This window comes from Phodopus roborovskii, unplaced genomic scaffold, assembly GCF_943737965.1.
Source record: "Phodopus roborovskii unplaced genomic scaffold, PHOROB, whole genome shotgun sequence".
NCBI classification, from domain to species: Eukaryota; Metazoa; Chordata; class Mammalia; order Rodentia; family Cricetidae; genus Phodopus; species Phodopus roborovskii.
In genome coordinates, this window is record NW_026126448.1 from 4,379,695 (window position 1) to 4,396,643 (window position 16,949).

At 44.9% G+C, this 16,949-nt stretch overlaps 2 protein-coding genes across 2 annotated transcripts in view; both read left to right on the plus strand.

Annotated features, from left to right (window-relative positions):
• Agbl4 (AGBL carboxypeptidase 4) overlaps nt 1-16,949 on the plus strand; it is a 1,068,750-nt gene that overhangs the window by 869,333 nt on the left and 182,468 nt on the right. The gene's annotated exons all lie outside the window — the stretch shown is intronic.
• The window catches only part of Bend5 (BEN domain containing 5), a 44,325-nt gene that overhangs the window by 26,689 nt on the left and 687 nt on the right, over nt 1-16,949 (plus strand). Inside the window, exons 4-5 of the mRNA XM_051188467.1 lie at nt 5,060-5,208; nt 10,709-10,922. Coding sequence (XP_051044424.1) covers nt 5,060-5,208; nt 10,709-10,922 — 363 coding nt within the window. The remainder of the gene's footprint in view (nt 1-5,059; nt 5,209-10,708; nt 10,923-16,949) is intronic.

A 16,949-nucleotide genomic window follows, 5' to 3' on the forward strand; every position in this document is an offset into this window, starting at 1 on the left:
AGCCCATCGCTGGCACTTATTAGATGTGTAATAGATTTGCACTGAAGAAATGAGGCCAGATTGTCCCTGCCCTTGTAGAAGCTAAGGAGATGCATAGCCACAATAGCAGGTGAACATGGTCAAGGCCATCCTCCAGGGCATGATAAGGTCCACAGAGGCTGACCAGCCTGCTTTGCCCTGGGCTGCAAAGGCATATCTATCTGCCCTGCCTGAATCACCTCCCTCTTCCCTCTTCATGTTGTTCTTTGGAAAACTAGGTGTGTGCTTCAAATTCATTATGGACATACAGAAATAAATGTGATTTAATCCCTTTAAGAACATCCTGAACTTTTTGATTTTGAAATAAATTGGAAGTGATAATGTCCAAACATGTATATGATTTGAAGACACAGGTAACCTCTAGACTCTTAAAATCATACTAAGAGGCAACTTTTCAGAGTTGAGATAAAGGCATAGTACAATTTCATCTCTTTGTGGTCCTGACAGACTGTTCTCCTCTTCTGTGATTCAGTCGTCATTTTATAAGAAGAATTGCCAGGATTTAAAGAGGTAGAGAATATAGGACACACAATTTAAACCATATCTTTTAGCCTAACTCTACTGTGTACCCATTATACCTATATATGACATAATAGTGTTTCACATCATAAATTACAGACTTCTCCAAAGCTGAAGGATTTTCTTTTTGTCCCAGAACCCTCAGTGTCTCCTACAGAGCTTGTGTGATGAGTAGGTTTGTGTGGGTTGTATATCAGAGCTGTGTGGTGAGTGGATTTATGTGGGTTTTGTATTGGGGGTTTATGGTAAGTGGGTTCATGTGAGTTGTATGTCAGTGCTTGTGTGGTAAGTGGGTTCATGTGGGTTGTATGTCAAAGTTTGTGTGGTGAGTGGGTTCGTGTGTGTTGTGTGTCACTGTTTGTGTGGTGAGTGGGTTTGTGTGGGTTGTGTGTCACAGCTTGTGTGGTAACTGAGTTCATGAATGACTGAAGGAGGAGACAGGAACTACCTTTTGTACCCTTATAAAAGCTTTCTTTACTTAGCTAAGAGGTTTTTCTTCATGGAAGGTGTATTTTCCCCAAAAATAAACCTCAAGTGTGTGTCACCACCAGAATGCCAGTGGATCAAAAGGCCTTTCTTTTTATTCCTAGTCTTCCCACATAATGAAAAAAGTTCCTTTGTTACCTAAAATATCTGCGCCAGAATGTAGTGTTGTCTCCTAGCGCAAGTGCTTATTATTGTGGCTAATTTGGTCACATGTGTTTGAGGCAGAACAATGCCTCAGAAATTTTAAAAAGCAAAACAGCAATCTGAAGCATTTGTTGTAATGAGATGTAAATTGCCAACATCGGGAGTGGAGCCGACTAAAATTTGCAATGAAGCGACCCCCCCCCCATGTCTTAAATTAAAAGCACCAGAGCCCTCCCTCTGCTCTCCAAGGAAACAACGTGGAGCTTTTGTTGGTGGTGGTTTTGTTGGATTTTGTCCTTTTCTTTCCTGATTCTGCAGTACTGAGCACGTGCTTTACTGACTGATTCGTTCCCCCATTCATCTGCCATTTTCTGAGCTTCTGTCATCTACCTGCCTCAGTCCTCGACTCTCCAGGAGTCATCATCAGCCTGCGTGGTGTCCCTTGGTCACTCGTTTGTAAGTAGGAAAGCTGAGGTTCTGAGATAAAGTGACTTTTCAAAGATCTTTTGTCCTGGAGTCAAACCCACGTGTGCTGGGTTTGACTGTTTTTTCTAGACGCCCCACTTGCTGAGCCTGTGGCCCTGGTTAGTACTTTCTGTGTATACAATCTGCCAGAAAAAGGAGGCTGCAAACAGAGAACTGCCACCAGTTGTGTCACCACTCAGGGCACAGGAGCCTCTGTATTTGGCAGAGCTCTGCTAGTTCCTCAAGACGTGAGTCTGAGCAAAGAGAAGAGGTGGAAATGGCTACAAGAGGGCCCCAACTCACTGAGTCCATCCGTGGTTTTGCAGGGTCCAAAAGTAAACACATGAGTGCATGTGTAGGAATGGACAGTGGGGGCTAGTTTACTAAGTACTCACTTTGTGCTGAACACTGAAATCCACCCCCCATTCACCCCCATCCCCGGTGTGCGCTAGCTCAGAGATATGTAGATTATCTCTTGTGATAGGAATCTGACCAGGCTCCGGATGAGCCCTGATGTCTGTCTGACATAAAAAGACCAGCTAGTCCCTGCCTCTGCTCAGGAGTGGAGATCATTTCAGGGAGGGAACATAAGAAGGTAGAGCTCTTCAACTGGAGCAGTCACAGCCCTCCTACCAGACACGTGAGCCCAGTGTTTGATCCCCAGCCAGGAGGAGAGAATTGCCTCTATTCAAAGGATGGGGTGGTCTTATGGGAGTAGTGGCATGTGAGTCAGGCCCTGAGTCACCCTTGGAGTTTGGACAGTTGGACAAAAGGGACAGTACAAGCACAGCTTCTGAGACAGAAGAGAAGGTATGTGTGTGTAGGGAGGGGGCCAGGGAGGCCACTTGGACTAGAAAGGGGTCTCAGGAGAGTAAACTAACAGGACATTGAGCCAGAGAAATGACACTCAACTCCTAATCTTCTAGTCTCTGTCAATATGGATGCAGAGTCCTTTGTCTATAACCATAGCCTCAGGAACTGTCTGTTCTGATTACCTGCTTCTGAAATTTATCTAGTCCTGATTTGTGCTTCTTGGACTATACAAAAGGTTACAGACATTCCTTCCTCCCCACAATTCTTCCTCCAATGCCCTTACTTAGCAGCACACCCATCAAAGACAAACTCCTCTCAATCTCTCTGCCCTCATATCATAGTGAGTTTACTGAGAGCCTGCCATGAGCCAGGTACTCCTGCAGACTCTACAGCTGCTCTGTCAGTAAAACTGGGCTCTTGAGGAGTTTTGCAGTGTAATACTGCAAAAAGACGAGGCAGTTGGCTACACACACACACACACACACAGCTTACAAGTTATAACAGAGAGACTGCTACCTTGGAGCAAAGCATCAGAAAGAAGCCACCTGACTGGGAACTGCGCAGACAGAAAAGCAGCCTTCAACACAGATTTAATAGTCAAGAGGCCTAGAGCAACACAACATGCAAAACTAAGCAAAGGAGCCAATCTGAATTCCAGACATAAAAAGAGGCTGGTTGTCCTGGGCCTTCATGAGCCATGGTGTGGTACTTAGTATTAATTAAGTATAAGGGGTGATAAGCCAGGGGAGCAATGCCATGGTCCTATGGAAGTTATCTTTGGCAGCCACTGAGCAATTGAATTCTTGTTTGAAACAAGGCCTCATGTGGCCCAGGCTGCTCTGAAGCTTGCTATCCAGGGGAGGCTGGGTTTGAATGTCTGATCCTCCCAAGCATGAATGCTGGGATTAGGGACATAAGCCTTTGCCTTATGTCTTCTCTCTTGAAAAGAAAAGGAGGTTTCAAGGACTTTGCACAGATGACCTGAGAGCCAGTGGATGCAATGACCTTCTCAGCCTATTTCTCTTTTCTGTCACTGAACAAGGCTGACCTTAAGGGAAAGTAGAGTAGTTACATTTTCCAGATAAGAGAAAAGATCCATTATTTTTCATGTCTTGAAAATTCACACCTGTTGTAGAGAAATTTCAGCATGTGCTTCAGACACTTTAGATTCATTCTTTGTCATGATCCTTCGTTTTTCCATCCTTTCTGTTTTAGCAAACATTTGGAAAACACCTACCAGGTTTGGGGCATAAGGGGAAACATAAGAGCTGGGCCTGAGTTTGTATAAAGCACACTTAGGAAATACTGCCAGAAAGGTAAAGATGCCATCTTTCCTTCACTCCACCAGCTTCTTCATCTGTAGCTCATTCACTTATAGACCCCAGATTAAAAGATGCAAAGCCAGGGGTGGGGTGCAATCTGTACCAATATGCTGTGTGTTCTTTTCTGTGTCATTCTGCTCTCCAGCTTTGTGAAAAGCCATGCTTAATTCTTTGGAGACTGCAGAGAATCTGCCTTGCAGTAGCTGCCAGCAGCTTGGGGTCAATGCTCTTGTTCTGGGAAGGCCTGTCACAAGGACTTCTACTAGCAAACTCACAGAGACATTCCCTCTATCAGCCAAAATCTAGGCTATGTCAACCGAGCATAGAATTGCAACCAGACCCTTACATAAGGGCTTAGTTAATAAAGAGCTTTGAACCCAGTTGTCCATATGGCCAAGATAAGAAGTTACACCCTAAATTCATCACTTACTTAAGTTAAACCCAGCAACATACAGCTCCACCATTTTAGTCAAAGCCAGCATGTGAAACTATAGGCATTTGAAGTTGTTCTCCCAGACAAGTTAATTGAGTTGTTTGGCTATATTTACTCATTTTCTCTGTTCTTTGGTAATCAAGACACAATAGGTAATTTAAAAAAAGAAAAAGAAAAAAGAAAAACCAACTGTCATTTTCAAAGCTAGCAGAGGGGAAAAAAAAAAAAAAAGCTACCCTAGAAACAGCAACCATTCCCCCAGGTTCCTTTCACTCCTTCACTGTTTAAATCTCACATAATTTGTGTTGATTGCATTAAAATAAAAATATGAATGATCACTGTATCAAGCAATCAGGAGACCTGTGATTTTCTGGTGGTCCCTTGCTCAGATACTAGGTCCCTGGAGAGAGCTCTTCCCCCCCGCCCCCCCGGGGCCCTTGAGACCATTGGCCGGTGAGATCAGCGCCCGAATTTATATCTTCTAGTAATTGTCATCCTTTCTCCAGTAGTCTGAACAGACCCTCTCTCCTGTGTAGAAAGTTGAGTCTCCTGCCATTTTGCATAGATACTGACACCCTTTAGGGTGTTTCTCAATCTTCTTAATTACTAAAGTAAAGGCTAGTTAATTCTTGTCCTCTGATTCCACCTTGTGAATTTGTGCCTTGTAGTACTTTGGAGTCTGGGTTTAAGTGTAGCATAAAGAACAAAAATAAGCTAGCCTTTTTTTTTTTTTTTTTTTTTTTTTAGTGCCACTATGTGCTGATAGATGCATAGTTAAGAATATTTGCCTTTTATTTTCCTTGGAGTTCTAGACAGATCTCTTTTCTTAACTGCCTAGGTCCCGCCATTGACTTGGAAAAAGTAAAGTCAGAATGTCTCGAGCCCGAGCCGGAGTTACGGAGCACTTTCAGTGAGGAAGCAAATACGTCGTCCTATTACCCTGCTCCTGCACCTGTCATGGACAAGTATATCCTAGACAATGGCAAGGTAGTGTTTTCAGCTCAATATCCATTCCCCCAGATGCTTGCTAGTCAGAGGAAAGGTGGATAGCATGGTGGGGGACTTAGGGAGCCCAGTGTAGCTAGCCAGCCTCCCAGCCTAGCCCTGGGTGACTGGAATTTATGACTTGGTAGCATAAGTTTGCTGGGGCTTCCCCTTCTTCTTCTTCTTTAAAAAAAAAAAAAAAAAAAAAAGTGTCAAAATTACCTTGAAACTAACCTAGCATTTAGAATAGCTTATTAGTGATAAAGATTTTTTTAAAGAATTCCTTCAATAGTTCAATGAAATTCTTCTTACCTTCCCATGAAACCAGATGCCCAGAGTATATGAGGTTAACTCAAAGTGAATTACCCATTTATAGATAGCAACTCAGTGTTTATCCATTCAACATTTATAGCCCCCAGCTATATCCTGGGGATACAGGGGTAAATGAGCCATACTAATTGCCCCCAAGTCACTGGCCCACCACTCTAGGGCTATACCTAATTCCTCAAATCTTCTCCCATGGCTCCTGAAAACAAGTCATGAAAGAACACATGAGCCCTGATGGTAAAGAGAAGCCTGTCGGAGCCCTCTGTCCAGGCCCACTTAAAGTCCAGCTTTAGTGTTACATATACTCTCAGCCACTACTACCACACATATTTCAGACACACCTCTCCTTGGCCCCCAGGAGTCATCTGTGTCAGCTCGTGGATCTTGTCTCATGCTTTGAGTGGTCTCTGTTTATCTGGTACCATTCCCTAGTGAAAAGAATAGACTGTTTGAGTTGGTTTGTCTAGATATGTCCCCACAACTGTGTGAACCAAAGAAAATGTTATCATGCAGAGTAAAGGAAAGGTGTTTGTCTTCAGGGCTCTCTTGGGTATGCTGCCATGCCCTGCGTCTCTCACTGAGTGCTTGCTCCTCTGCAAGAACAGGACTTGATGGATCAGGGCATAGGCCTTGTCTTCACTCAGCAGACTTTCGCAGTAAGCTTTCCAGGAGCAAAGCTGGAAGCCTGGGTCTCAACTCACAGCATAGCTCTGCTTCTATCCTCCCTGTGGGACATCAGGCAGGTCCTTGTCCTTATCTGTGAAAAGCACATCATACTGATGTTTCGCATAAGCTGTTTTAGACTGAAAGTGGGTGTGTAAGTTTGGTAAACTACCCAAATTGAAGATAGAATTCGAGAACCATTGTGGGTCTCTTGATTTCCCTTTAATCGTGATCCACATTGTGGAGTGATTGAAGAATTTTTCTGAAGGAACTTCCAAGAAAAATCATTTTCTCTCTTGCTTTGAAGGCTGCCATGCAGCTTCTGAGCCCTGCTACAAAAGTAACATTCTTTCCCAAGAAAACAGGTCTCAGAAACCTCATTTAATATTTAACACACACACACACTAAGCGCCTATTGAAAATGCCTCTTTTCCTGTTTACCAGCCACTAATATATACCTCACCCAACTTTTCTTTGAGGCTAATTTGTAGATTTGTAGTCAGGCAGAGAGGACTCTAGGAACAGGGAAGAAAGGAAGTAGACACTGGGAATGGATGGCAGCTCCTTACAGCAGTAGATGTCACAACCCAAATGGTTGCCTTGTTCCTGGCTCTGCAAGGCCTGGTTCACTGGATTCTGATCCATTTGTTACTAAAAATAAGTTTTGTCCTATAACATACATCACAAAATAATTCTTGAAGGCCCATCCTACCAGCTGCCACATTTTTTATAACCTTCCCTGACTTGGAAAGCTAATGTTTTGATCAAATGTTACTAGTTTACCTGAATGGGCCTTGCCACACACATCACTTTCTGATTCTGATAAGCCCATTCTGATAAGCCCATTCTGATAAGCTCATCTAAGATGTTTTTATTTAAAAAAGAATAGTAGTAATAAACAAAAAAATCCCACCTCATTGAGTTATAAAACTGCAAATGCCATTAAACAGTATGACTTATACTTACATTAAGTAACAGATCTTGAAAATGCACCCAGAGCAGGGCCTGATCTCAGCTGTGTGATGGGTTAGGGCCAAGTGGGAACTGAAAGCCAGATCACCTAGTTCCTAGACCAGTGCTCTTTGCAGTCTGTCTTGCTGTGCCCCTGGGAACTGCACATAGCTCTAGGTAGCCATGAGTGTGCTGAACCTCAGCAACCCTGTCTCAGTTGCTCAGCATGGACCTGTGATGCTTCTTCCAGAGGCCAAGGGACCATTTCTTTCTATGCTGTGGCACTGACATTGTTCTCAGGTGGAAGCCAGAAAATATGTTGTTCTCGAAGGAAGAGCTGCTCATCAAAAATAAAGCCAAAGCCATGAACATATATTTAATATGCTCATATGTTTAGTAATTGCTTTGAGTTTAGCTTGGTCTTGATCACTCTGCAGGAGGCAGACATGGGGAAGCCTTGACCTCTCCACACGGGGAATATGCCTGCCGTGACAGGTAGGACTGAGTTGGGTAGTAATGACTGCAGATGAGCTAGTACTTCACAAATTGTGTAGCCTAATCCTGTGGCAGTTAAATAACGTTTCCTGGATTGTGGACTGGGTATGGAAACCTGAGTAACTTAAAATGATAGGAATTTGTCATTGTAAGGGCATCCCTTCCTTTCTGGACCAGAGGAATGAATGGGAGAGCAGAGATGCCATTGCGTAAAGAAGGGGCAGGGATGTAGCAGCTACTAGCTCTGTGTTCTTACACATAGTTCATCTCACTTAGTGCTTGATTACCCTCTGTGAGCTAGATAAAGGATGGTCTGTGTGGTTGAGAAAGGGTGTTCAGAGAAAGGTGGTGACCAGCCCCGGCCCATGTTAATCAGCTGAGAGGCAGAAGGAACATGGTCCACACCCAGGGCTGGCAGCTCAGAGCCTACCCCGTCCTGTTGCAGCACTGGAAGAAGGAGGAGGTGGATGTGTTCACAGACATTATAGACAGGTGGTCTTACAGGGATGGTGATAGAATGGAGCCAGGCTGAGGGCTCAGATCTTAAGTGATGAGAAATAAGGAGCCATTTCCAGTGCCAAAGGGTTGACATACAAACACAGAACCGAATACTGCCGAGACTGTCTAGTCGAAGCAAGAAAACAGTGTTTGAGGGAAGTGGCTATCAGTGATTACAGGGTGAGTTGGATGGAGTAGCCACTGGCAGGAAAGCCAGTCAGCCAGGCTTTTTTCCAGATTCCATCTTCCTGTGGTATACTGTACTGGGAGCTGGCACAGGGTGTGGCCTGCAGGTGCAGAAGATTCAAAAGGAAACCTATAATAGGCAGTGCTTGCTGCGTTAGGTGTGCACTTTCCAACCACGTTAGCCCCACCTTGGCACTCAGGCTATGTCAGGGCAGGCCAGGAGGGTATGAACTGAGCTACACAGATTTGGGGCTGAATCTAGATTTGTAAATTGGTTCTTGTATTTCTTGAGGAAAGTAATTTAGTCACCTACCCCCCCCCCCCCGAATTTGTGTTCACATGTGTAAAACTGGGAACAGTAATTTCTGCCTGCTGCTAACTCCTAAGGACTTTATGAAGATTAAGGAAGTTGAGTTCATTATAGGCACTCAATAATATGGCTCCTTTTTCTTCTAGAACATTGCTTTACATGACTTCATCTCTATCCCAGAGTAATACATTAAGCCAGGTGTTGTAGTGTAGGCTTATGATCCCAGGACTCAAAGGCTGATGTGGGAGAGTTGCTACATATGTCTGGGCATTTCTTTTTCAGAATCTAGTCTAGAACAAAGTCCCTTACTCCCTCCCATCTCCAGAAGCTTGTGAGGGTGGCTTCAGAATGACATTAGGGACCTTGCACTCAGTGTGCCTGCTCACCTGGCACAGACTGCCCACCTACAGTTCAAATGTGAACAGGAAAGAAGGCCAAATTTGACCTTGGGTTCTGGTTGCTAAGCCAGCCCCAGGCAGCACATCTCACCCCAGGGCTGCTATCTGTCTGAGCAGAACAAGCTGATTTGCAGTACTGAAGTGCCTGACACAGAGAGACCAGGTGGGCCTGGTTGTCTGTGCTCGTACAATGGGCTGAATGATCTTTTGAGCAAAAGGGGGTGAAGCTAGATGTGGCCTGTAGAACATTTACTTAGCAAAGAGAGTGAGTTGCCTGGTTGTTTGTTTTGATAGTTAGAAAACCTCTGTAATTGATGAAAGAATTATTACTGGCTAGCCTGGCTGCCCATCTTTGTGTCCACCTTTCTTCCCAAGCCAAGTTTAAGTAGCAGAATCTTTAATCGTTTTTTGAGCAATTGTTCATACATTCTGCCGTGTGTGTGTGTGTGTGTGTGTGTGTGTGTGTGTGTGTGTGTGTGTGTGTGTGCGTGCGTGTGTGCGTGCCATCTCAGGTAAGGACCTCTCCTGACCATTCCTTGGTGATGACCTACAGGTCTTTATGAAAACAAAGGCCTTTGGCAGAGCCTTTTCACACCCCTTGGCAAGGTCAGCTACTGGCAGGCCCCTTGCCTCCATCCCACAGAGGCTGTTCTGTCCTCCGCATGCTCAAAAGAGACCTAAATGGCTATGTCAAGGCCAAAAAAAAATTTTTTTTTAATGATGAACATTAGTATTGGTTTGTAAGTTGTTAAGGGCCACAACTGAGGACAAATTTTTTAGCTTATTGCTGGAAGCAGAGAGGGTACAGTGATTTCTTGGCTTTCACTATCACTCTGGCTGTTTTTCTTCGAGGAAGCACAAGATTGTGTTCTGGTGTGTGTGCTACCAAAATCAAACTGGATACGTTGTGGTTGCATTTAATTTCTTTACACCCTAGGTGTTCTGAGCCAGAGAGATGAACTTTGAGATGAAATCCAAGTCTCCCACTTCCTAGACAGGGAAGCTGCAGTTTTGAGCTGGAGAAGGACTCACGCAGCTCCACTCCTACTGGCTGCAGAGCCAGGCAGCTGCTCTGCCCCTGCCAGCTGGCAGGGATTTATAACTTAGCTCTAAATTGGAACTATCTAGGGAGCTAAACCATCCTGGTGTGTAAGCCACACCCAGACCAAATAATTCAGAATCTTGGAGAGGAGGCCTGGGCACCAGTGAATGCTGTAGCTGTGTGAGTCCTTCGGGAAGCCTTCACCATGTTAGCAGGAAGTGGGGCTCAGAATATGCAGGTGGAAGAGGGTCTAATCTTTCTGGAGTATTAACACACATGAGCACATAATGTCCTGAGATGGGTCAGGCTCAGAGCACCCATGTGGTAACAGGGATACGGTTCAGAATCCCAGATCTGCCTGTCACCAGTTGAGTGACTTCTAAAGGCACTTCACATAACTGAACTTGATCTTCCCATCGGAAGTGACAAGTGTATCATAGCACCTTCTGTTTAAGAAAGTGAAGTCAGAACTTTAGAATAAGGCCTGCTGCATTGCAAGAGTTCTGTAAGTGATGGTGTTATTGCGTCTGTGGCATGGTCCCTTATAGTGAAGAAGTAGTGTTTTTAAAGGACAAAAGCAGCCTCCATCTGCCTTCCTGTGGGACTAAACAGGTGTGGTGTTATCTCTTTCAGGTTCATCTGGGAAGTGGGATTTGGGTTGATGAAGAGAAATGGCATCAGCTTCAAGTAACCCAAGGAGATTCTAAGTACACGAAGAACTTGGCAGTCATGATCTGGGGAACAGATGTTCTGAAAAACAGAAGTGTCACAGGAGTCGCCACAAAAAAAAAGAAGGATGCAATCCCGAAGCCACCCCTCTCTCCTCACAAGCTAAGCATCGTCAGAGGTAGCATACCCAGTGGAGGCACATGCTGGACATCTTGTCCTTTACCTGTCAGAAATGAATTGTTTCAATTCACTGAATGCTTACTGAAGCCCCTGTATGCCAGGCCCCCAGTGGGACACAGGAGCATAGAGGCAGCCACCATAGCTGCCAACCAGAGATCTCGCACTGGGCAAGACGAGTGAATATGGACACAAATACAGCTCAAGGGTCTAGCATATCATGCAAAAGGGACAGTGGTTGCAGTGGGAATTGTCAGGAGGAGAGGATGCCTTGTTGGAAAAGCTGGGGAGAATCCCAGGGAGAGAAGGTTGCTGAACAGGACCGTCAGTGCTCATCAGCAGGGGATGGGGTGAGAGAGCAGAGGTGCCTCAGCAGGCAGAAGTGTCCTGAACAGAGGGGTGCAGATAGGAAAGGGGCGTGTCTAGAGAGCAGCGAAGGTCGAGGCTGGGGAAACTTCGAACTTTAGCCATGTCTAGAACAGTGAGATGAGCAGCAGTTGATACAGCTTCCTTCCTGGTGTTGGGAAAGGTGGGCAGAGAATCAGGCAGTCATTTGTCACCCAAAGATACAGTATTATGCCATACTCCTTATCCATCTTCCCTCTCTCCCTCCTTCCTTTCCATCCTTCTTTCCCCCATCTCTCTTTCCTTCCTCCATTTTCTTACCTTCTCACTCTCTTCTTTCTCCTTCCATTCTCTTAAGTTCTTACACTTTTCTGGACCTTCTCCTGGGTTCTGAGAACACAAAGGACAAGACACAAAGAGCATCTACAATGAGCTCAGTCTCATGAGGAAAAAAAAAACAAATATATATATATATATATATATATATATATATACATATACATATACATATATGTGTGTGTGTGTGTGTGTGTGAACAGTACTGTACTGGTCAGTACAAAGTAACGAGTATAGTATAAGGAAAAGAGTGAATATAGTAACTGCTAATTATTTTTATTAAACAGTTTTAAATATATTAACTCATTATCCTCTCAACACCCCTACTGTTGGCCGCTATTACTATCCTTTTCACCGTTAAAGAAACTGGGCCACAGAGGCAGTAGGTACTTTTTCCCAGGTTGTAATAGGAGGAAATCCAAGAGGACAAGGGTGGCTTTGGAGTCTGTCCCTAGTCACTGTTCTCTAAATAGCCAGATCTGCTACGTTTTGGTGAAGAAAGTAAGACCCGGGTGAATGTGTTCTTTGAGCAGGCCTATAGTTGAGCACATTCTGTGTCCAAATGACAAATGTATCTATGATACGGTCAGGCAACTTTGGGTCCTCTGAATATCTGTCGCACAAGATGCGATGAGACAAAGGGCTGCATCAGCTCGTGGCATTCCAGCTGAGAGTTACACTGGAAAGGGCAGCCTGTGACGGTTAGAGGAATGGTGGGTCAGCCAGAGTGACATAAACTACAGCACCGAGACCAGCACACTCAGGTGAAGTGGCTCAAGAGGAGAAGTGGCTTTCCAGCTGAGAGTGAGGTCGGGTGGTGGGTAAGAGCCAGTCTGACAAGGAAGTGAAAGGAGTAGTAGGGAGCTGGGTTTGCAGAGGCCACCAATTGGTGGGGCGACCCCTGGGGAGATCAAGGAGAGCCAGCATTGTCACAGACTAAGGTTGGGAAATGTGCAGTTATATTGCATGTTCTAGAGGTCAGTGTGTCAAGACACTGAGAGATTATGCAGCTAACCTAAGGCCACGGCTATAAGGATTCAAACCCACACATTCTCACTCTGATCTGCAGCCTTTCCTGTGTAACACAGGTGTCTCCCCCTCCTGGCTAGCCCACGATTAATTGAAGAAGGCAGCCACTTATTTTCAGATAGTGAGAGGTAACCTTTAGTTGGCTGGCGTCTGAGATGGTGCAGCTTTATTCAGGAGGTCGCCCTGAGAAAGGCCTTCTCCAGAAGGCTGCTCTGCTTGGCCAGTGCCAACCTCCAGTTGTGTCACTTGTCAGCATGTGACTTAGCAGATCCCAGGTACCCTCAGGTAACTGTCCTGTCTGGGTATGAGATTAACTGCAGAGTCTGCCTCCTGTGCAAGCAACTGTAGCTGACTCCTCCGCTGTGTTCATCGCCAGGTGCAGCTCCAGCACTGAACTAGGGTTGAACGTGAAGCCCTGAGACGTTGGAGCTGACCCTGACCCACACTAGTATGACTTTTCACATTCTCTCTTACTCTTGTTTCTCTTCAGACAGTGTAACTCCTTAGCCGTTTACTAATCATTCCCCCTCGAGTTTGTTTCCTTGGTTGAAAACCTATGTGCTTTATTTCCATTTTTGTTTTTTGAGACAGGGTCTTACTATGTAGACCAGGATGATCACAAGCTCCTAGGCATCCTCCTGCCTCCACTGCTGTCTGTTGCACTGCCCTGTTAAAGGTTTTGCACAGCATTTCTTGCTTATGTGATAATTACCTTTCCACCTCTTCTCCTTTAGAAGTTCAGCTTTATGAGCATCTTGTTCTGGGCTTACATACAGTAAGCATTTAAGAGTATTGACCTTCCCCATGCAGCTTTCGGCCCTCTGTGTTCCCTCTTAATAAATAGCGTAAGTAACCAGACAGATGTGTCCCACGTCCCTGCCCCTCCACCTTTCCTGTTTCTGAACACCTCTCAAACCCTCTCTGTCCAGACCCACTGCTCTCATAATTCAGGCTGTGTACTTCTTCCCAAAGCCTCTAGACCCTTCTCCTCACTGTGTAATCAGGGTGAGAGCTTAGAAAACAGATACAATCTCTTACTGCCACCCACTCCAGCCAGTTCAGAGTCCCCACAATTAGATGGTAAACTTAACATGACATACGGGCATGTTCACAGCCTGGCCACTGGCTATAACTCTGACTGTAGCTTTTAGTTACTAGCAAAATTAACTGAAAAGCCTCATTCTCTCTTGCCCCAAGGGGATTTGCAAGTGTTATTCCTCATGCCTGGAACAGTCACAGCCCCTCCACCTGTCCTGTTGTGCCAGCTACTGCCGCAGATTTGCCTGGGATCTTATCCCTTCGGGAGATTCTCCATGACGTCAAGTGTGGCTGGGTTCTTCCACTATGTGTCCCACAGCACCCAGTTTCTGGCTCAGTTCTTTTTTCTTGGCAGCTTCCTAGGACCCTGGGCTATGGCAGAGTGAGCCAAGCCAGACTGGGGTTTCAGGCTGCAGGTATCAGCAAGAGTCTCTTGCTGTATTGAAATATGGGGTTGATGTTTCATTTTTTCACTGCAGCCAGGCAGGTTTGAGGTCATGTGCCATCCTACCACAAGTCACCATTTTTAGCCTAATTATTTCTAGTTATGGGAATGATTCCAGCTTGTATTTACCTGGTTCCTCCTGGGCAAGCTGTCCGGCAGAATTGGAACTGTTTGTATTTATTTTGTGTGTGATGTGAGCATACTTTGTCATGTTGGTCATATAAAAGTGGCAGAAGCCTTCACACTCACGGCATTGGGAGGATTTTCTCATCTCTCTGATGTTAAAATCATTCCCTACCAGATAGCAGAACGATGGGGAAACACTGACCCTGCTATAGGAAGATGAAAGCTAGAGGACAGAGCTGGGTCTTGCTCTGATGACAAGCTCTGAAATGACAGTTAAACCTTATTAAGGTCAAATGACCTTTTGCAGAGTGTCTGAGCTTTCTAAATGAGCTGAAGCATTGCGTTCTGGTTAATTTTTATAACTTTTTTTAATAGAACACATTAGCACTGTTATAAACCTTGTTAATTAAGCAATAATCTCAAATGCTCCCTCGCAGAGGGACACATTCCCAGCATCTGCAGGTGATTAATAACTAGAGTCTAACAAAAGCCTTTTAATCAACCTGAGGGGCCATTCAGAGCTTCTACCCCAGGAAATGAAAATGATTGGAATTCTGTAGGGGCCTCCCTGAAACACATTCTTCAATGTGTGCCCTTCTCTTTCCAGTTTTTCTCTGGGGACAGTCATGCCTACCATCCTGTCTTTTGCTTCTCTCTCCTGCCTTTACTGTCTTGAAGATAGATGAAGAGACAAAATTCCCTGGATTTTCTACTTTGGCACACCACAAGATAGCAATACTTATCCCAGGTTCGTCTCGGACATCTGGGATGAGACCTATGTTTGAGCCTAAACATCTCTTGACAGACTTCTCCCTAGTGCAGAGTAGGTCAAAGCAAGGTTGCTCGACTGTTAACAAGGTCTTGATTTGGGGAAGTGGGGGATGGTTGGATTTAATCAGATCACAATCTGTACATCCATAGGAAACTCCAGGGGCACGGGAGGAGAGCGCTAGGTAGACTTCAGTCTCCTCACTCGGCTGGATGATTCCAAGCAGAAGAGCATGGACAGGACTTAGGAAGATGAAAACAGGAACAGGATCTTCTGAAAGGAGATGATAAGGACTCTTACTTTGAGGGGTGGTTTGTAAAAGGAAGGGATTGTAGGTAGACAGAGCAGAGAGACCCGGCTGTCCATCTTATCACAGTTCTTACAGATTAGTGAGAATAGATGAACTGGGCAGTCATGGGTGGTCAGGAGGCAGTGGAGTCCAGTTAAGGCATCTTTAGGTAAAATTCTTCTCAGTGGAGAGGAGAGACGGTGCGGAGAAAGCACATGTGTGACACACACACTTGCAGCATGGATGGCAAGAGGAGGTGTCCCTACCTGTACTGGGAAAGGCAGGATGTGGGGAGGCGGGAAGCTGTGGAATCTGGCATGAACTGCCCTGTCACTCTAATCCCCAAGCTTCTCCCATGTGAATGGAAGGCTTAGCACAAGTCAGTCAAACAAGTTACTGCCTTGAATCACCTCTGTGTGGTGACTCCAGAAAGGCAAGACTCTGGTTACCCATCATGATTCCTTATGGTTGGATCATCACTCTGTTTTCTAAGTGAGGAAACTCAATATCAGAGAAGTTATAGTTTTATTTATGATTATACACCCTACCCATACCCAGGTCTGGAGTGTGTGTACATATGTACACATAGAGGCTAGAGGTCAGTCTGTTTCTCTGGTGCCATCCACACTATCTTTTGAGACAGGACCTCTTCACTGGCCTAGAACTCACCAATTATTCTGGGCTTACCAGCCAATGAGCCCCAGGAACCCACTTGTTTCCACCTCCCAAGTGTTGGGATTATGAGCATGCACCAACATGTCTGGATATTGTTGTATGAGTTTTAGGGATGGAACTCATGTCTTCCTGCTTTCAAGTCAAGAACTTTCCCAACTAACTTAGCTCCCTATATGTTATATCCAGAATTTGTATATCTTTTCGGTCTTCACTGGAACTGTACTCATTCATTCAGTATATATGTATGCAGGCTTGATCCTTTGTCACACACTGCTGTATGCTCTGGGAAATTGCATAACAGTTGCATAAATATAAAATAATTGGGACCATCCCATATGGGCATAGGATTCTTTATTGCTCGAAAGGGGATTACAAATGTTTATGCCACATACTTCTTGGAATCCTTCTAAATGGTAGTTTAGAGTTAATGATATGGTAATTCTAGGGCAATAATTTCTATCAAATCTCCAGGCATGGAGACTAGTGGAAAATCAAGCTCTAGTCAGGCCTTGTCCAGGCTGGCTCTGTTCACCATAGCAAAGAGTAGGATCCCTGAGAGAGTAGCTGTCCTAAGCCTCAGTAGTAGTCATCAGTATGAGTGACTCTTTCACACACAAATCTTAATGCTGTGACAGTGTCAAGTGCTATTGAAGTTATGGGGCAGCCTACTTGCTTGCATGCATTATCACTTGGGGATGGTACTCAGCACATTTTGGAAAACAATTTGCCGAGCATCACCTGAGTAGATGTACTCCCTACCATTGCCATGCCTAGGCTAGTAATTAGAAAGTTTCTTGGATAAATACCCTCAGACATGGGCAAGGTTGTTTGCAATTGCAAAACCAAGTATCCATGGATAACCAAATGTAGTTACATGTAAAATAAAGTCATACAGTAGAACATGTCTCATCAGTGAAGTGACCTGCAGCTGGACTCTAATATTATGTGTTCCATTGAGTGAAATCAGCAAGTCAGA